Here is a 4445-nt window from a genome sequence, read left to right as displayed (position 1 = left end):
TGTGGAGAGTGGAAGGAGTGCCATAGAGGAGCTTTAAAGGTCCCCAGGCCTTGTTAGACAACCCTGCCCTAAGAGAAGGCCATCTCACCCTCTTCGCTGCATGCAGCTCATTAGCTGATCAAAACAACTGATGCAACACTGTCGCTGCATTTGTCACTGGGTTCTGCCCTGAGCTAGGGAGGCTGGAAGAAGTTTTCCCCAGAGTGTCAAATCCCTGCAGAAGGAAGCAGAAGATGTATAGATGCTTCCCCAGCACTGAGACTATTCAGACTCCTAAAACTTGCAGAGCCAAGAGATATGCATTGTGGCTGAACAGATTTCAAGGCAATGTAGCTTTTATTTTATGGAAGAAAGGAAGACGTACTGTTTCTGCTCCAGTAACAGCAGCTTTATTTCACATTCACAGGCACAGGGGTTGGGCTGAGACAATGTGATTTAGCATCAGGAGGCAAAAAAACCAATGCAGTAGCTCCCCATCTTAGATGCGTGCAGGTAAGAAAACGTCTCTCTTGTCCAGCTGCTTGTCTTTTGTCGTAGTGCTTATTTTTCTACCTGCCCTTTCTTATTTAAAAGGTCCCATTTTGCTGCTACTTCACCAATAGGATTTATCTGAAGCGGTTTTTTTTACTGTTCTTCAGCCGAAAAAAAGTGGCCAAAATGATGACACTGAGGTTATCATACTTTGGACACATAATAAGAAGACATGATTCACTAGAAAAGACAATAATGCTGGGAAAAACAGAAGGGAGTAGAAAAAGAGGAAGGCCAAACAAGAGATGGATTGATTCCATAAGGGAAGCCACAGACCTGAACTTGCAAGATCTGAACAGGGTGGTTTATAACAGATGCTATTGGAGGTTGCTGATTCATAGGGTCGTCATAAGTCATAATCGACTTGAAGGCACATAACAACAACAATCACAGTTAATAATGTTCCTACCCTTGGACTTGCAATCTAAAAGAGATGACATGAAAGGAAAAAGGGATTGGGAAGGAAAAGTAAAAGAAAAGCAAACTCAGGCACTAGTACTGGAGTGGAGAACCTGTGGCCCTCCAGATGTTGCTGGACTACAGTTTTCTTCACTCCTGACCATTGGCCATGCTGGATGGGGCTGATGGGAACTGGAGTCTCATAACAAACCTGGAGAGCCACTGGTTTCCCACCAATGAATTACTTCATAGTTTTATTAGTCTTGTAACAACCATCTGGAATGGAAACAGTCAAAGAAGAGGAGGAGTCAAAAGTTGTTGGCCTCTCTCAACTGAACCGATGGATTAGTCCTGCTTACCTTCTCTCCCTCTGCTGTAGTGTGATGGAGTGGCTGCTTCCAGGTGATAGCAGATGGAGGGAGGAGTCTGATGGAGCTGGCTTCTCAGCAGAGCTCATAGTGGCCCTGCTTTCCTCTCACTGCCTCTGCTGGAGCCTGATTGGTGGCCTTTTACTGTATTATTGTTCATAATGGGCAGGTATTATGGGAGTTGCAGTCCAAAATATCAGGAGTGTACCGGGTTGGAAGAGGCTGCTGTAGGTTGTGACAGCCCCACTATAATGGTATAGCAGAGATACACTGAGGGGATTCCACCAGTAAGATGCAATTTTCTATTGCCCCAAGGTGTTTTTGTCTACCTGACTAGAGATTGGATGACTGATTTTTTTTCCAAGTGGGTGCCTGTAGTCTGGAACTGGACAATCCTATTCAGTATCCTAAACAGGTTTACTGCATTTTAAAAATCTTTATTGGATTTGCCTTTGCAGCCTACCCTTTGATGAGGTAGGCTCCTTCCTATCTTAGAGATGGAGGGACTGAGGCCAAGGCTGCATACTGAGTCCATGACACGCACAGGACCTGGAGAAAGACTTGGGCCTTTTCTGATACAGTATTGATCTCTGCAGTATTGATTTCTAGAGTGTTTTCCATGGTGTGCAATGCATGTGGAAACGATATCAAAAAGGGTGCTCTGCCTGGATAGTGTCAGGACAAATCTGTGAAAGAGATTCAGCAGAAGAATACATAGTTCACAAATGCATGTACAATGCTGAATTTCCCAACACATGATTGCAGGCAGTTCTTGTGTGTACCCTGTTGAACAAGATTGCATTTAAAGTAACATCAGATGATAGAAAAGTTGTATCTATGAAGATCCATCTATGCTGGTTCATTCAGACCATCATTGAATGTTCATGCAAGTGAAGAACATGAGTGTCTGAACCAGCTCACACTGCCCACCTAATCTTCCATGAAATGAAAAACAAACAAACAAACCCACAATCACTGTTGAATATGTCATAAGCTTCATTATGTCCATGCTTTCCTTTGGCACTAGTAACAAATGTTGCATAGCAAGTAGACGTGTGGTTGCATATAGAATAGCTACCAATTGACTGAGAAGATTGTCCATCATCCACTGTGCATTACACTTATAGCTCATGCTGGGTCCTGGGTTCAATCCTTGGTACCTCCAGGTAGGGTTGGGAAAGACTTCTATCTGAAACTCTGGAGAGCTGCCACCAGTCCAGTGGCAAACCTGTGGGAAACCTGTGACCTTCCAGATGTTGCTGGACTACAACTCCCATCAGCCTTGTCCACACTGGCCATGCCGGCTGGGTCTGATGGCAGCTGAGCGTCCACCTGGAGGTGCACACAGGTTCCCCACCTAGGTTCCCCATCTAGACCATATTGAACTGGATGATTCTGGTTAGTATCCTAAATAGGTTGTTTACTGCATTTTTGGAAAATTGACCAAAATTGTTTGTGTGTGTCCCCCCCCCCATTTCCTTAGCAATACATTTGTTGGATCTGAAATGCCAAACCACACAGTTATACTGGAATTCATTCTTCTTGGCATTCCCAAAACAGAAGGCATCCATAATATCCTCTTTGCCGTCTTTCTATCCTTCTATCTCATCACTTTGCTCGGGAACCTCCTCCTCCTCTCTGCAGTCATCTCCGATGCTCGCCTCCACACACCCATGTACTGGTTCCTCTGCAACCTCTCAGTGGTAGACCTTGGCTTCTCCTCCATCAGCACCCCCAAGTTCTTGGCCAACCTTTGGGCAGGGAGCAGAACGATCTCCTTGGGCGGATGCATGTGCCAGGTCTTCTTCTACCACTTCCTGGGAAGCACCGAGTGTCTCCTCTACACAGTCATGGCCTATGATCGCTACGCCGCCATCTGCCACCCGCTGAGGTACACGGTCATCATGAACCGGAAGGTGTGTGCCCTTTTGGCAGCCGGCACATGGTTCACCAGTTCATTCCATGCCACCATCTTGACCAGCTTGACCTTCACGCTGCCTTACTGTGGAACCAACGAGGTGGACTACTTCTTGTGTGACATTTTCCCCGTGGTCAAGCTGGCTTGTGCTGACACCTACATCATTGAGACAGTGAGCTTCACCAACATCGGTGTGGTGCCTATGGCCTGCTTCTGCCTCATCCTCACATCCTATGTCAGAATCGCCATCTCCATCCTCAAGATGAGCTCAGCGGAAAGCCGGCGCAAGGCAGCCTCTACTTGCGCGTCCCATTTGACGGTTGTCTGCTTCTTCTTTGGGCCTTGTGCCCTCCTCTACACCCAGCCGTCCCTGAGTGATGTGTTAGCCACGCCCATCCAAATCTTCTGCAATGTGGTCACTCCAATGTTGAACCCCATAATCTACACCCTGCGGAACAAGGAGGTTCAAGCATCTTTCAAAAAGATGAAAGGTGGATAGAGCCTTTCTCTTCAAGAGGGGCAAACAAACTGGAAACAGAACACCAGGCTCACCTTGACCACATTCACACCATACTGTTTATTCCACTATTCTTCTGGAATGAGGAACTCTGTTAAACAACTCTGGCAAATGTAGCTCTGCAAGAATAGTAGTCTCCTAACAACCTTCAGCACCCCTTCACAAACTACCCTTCCCAGGATTCTTTGGGGGGTAAGCCATGACTGTTTACAGTGGAATAATAGTGGAATAAATGTATGGTGTGAATGTGACCCTTCTCACCTCCGGATGGCATGATATGACAACATAAAGGCTTGTTGCTATTCCAGGTGTTGGGAACATCAGACCTGGGAGTCAATATAGCCCTCCAGACGTCTCTCCTTGGCCCTCAGGATGCCTCCCAGGCCATGTCTCTCTGCAGGCCACATCCCCTCTTTTAGGCTACACCTCACATCCTCCTCAAGTGCTTCTGCCTGAGTTGAATATATCTTTGAACTGTGATAAGGCCTGATATAGAGGTGTGTGTGTATAGAACCATCTGACTTTTGTGTGCCTGAAAAGTCACCTACTGTAGAAAGTTAAGAGTCATATCCATTGCTCCATGCAATTTTCCCACTGGCCACACCTGCCACTGGAATGTGGCCCACATGCTGAAAAAGGTTCCCTGCTCTTGACCTATTCAAAAGTGGTATATATCTAGGGCTAGGGCTGGGCAGTTATGGGAATGAGGGAC

At 46.4% G+C, this 4445-nt stretch overlaps 1 protein-coding gene across 1 annotated transcript; it reads left to right on the top strand.

The window, feature by feature from the left end:
• The first annotated feature begins 2803 nt into the window (after nt 1-2803).
• LOC133366954 (olfactory receptor 10D3-like) lies at nt 2804-3715 on the top strand. The gene has a single exon (XM_061590510.1). The coding sequence runs from the start codon at nt 2804-2806 to the stop codon at nt 3713-3715; it is 912 nt and encodes a 303-aa protein (XP_061446494.1).
• The last annotated feature ends 730 nt before the right edge of the window (nt 3716-4445 follow it).

The sequence above is a fragment of the Rhineura floridana genome, chromosome 11 (genome assembly GCF_030035675.1).
Source record: "Rhineura floridana isolate rRhiFlo1 chromosome 11, rRhiFlo1.hap2, whole genome shotgun sequence".
Classification (NCBI taxonomy): domain Eukaryota; kingdom Metazoa; phylum Chordata; class Lepidosauria; order Squamata; family Rhineuridae; genus Rhineura; species Rhineura floridana.
The sequence above is the reverse complement of the archived record's forward strand: the minus strand, read 5'-3'. Positions and strand labels throughout refer to the sequence as shown.

What these genes read in the sequence shown, in the direction of transcription:
- LOC133366954 (XM_061590510.1), top strand. Translation starts at nt 2,804, where the DNA reads ATGCCAAACCACACAGTTATACTGGAATTCATTCTTCTTGGCATTCCC.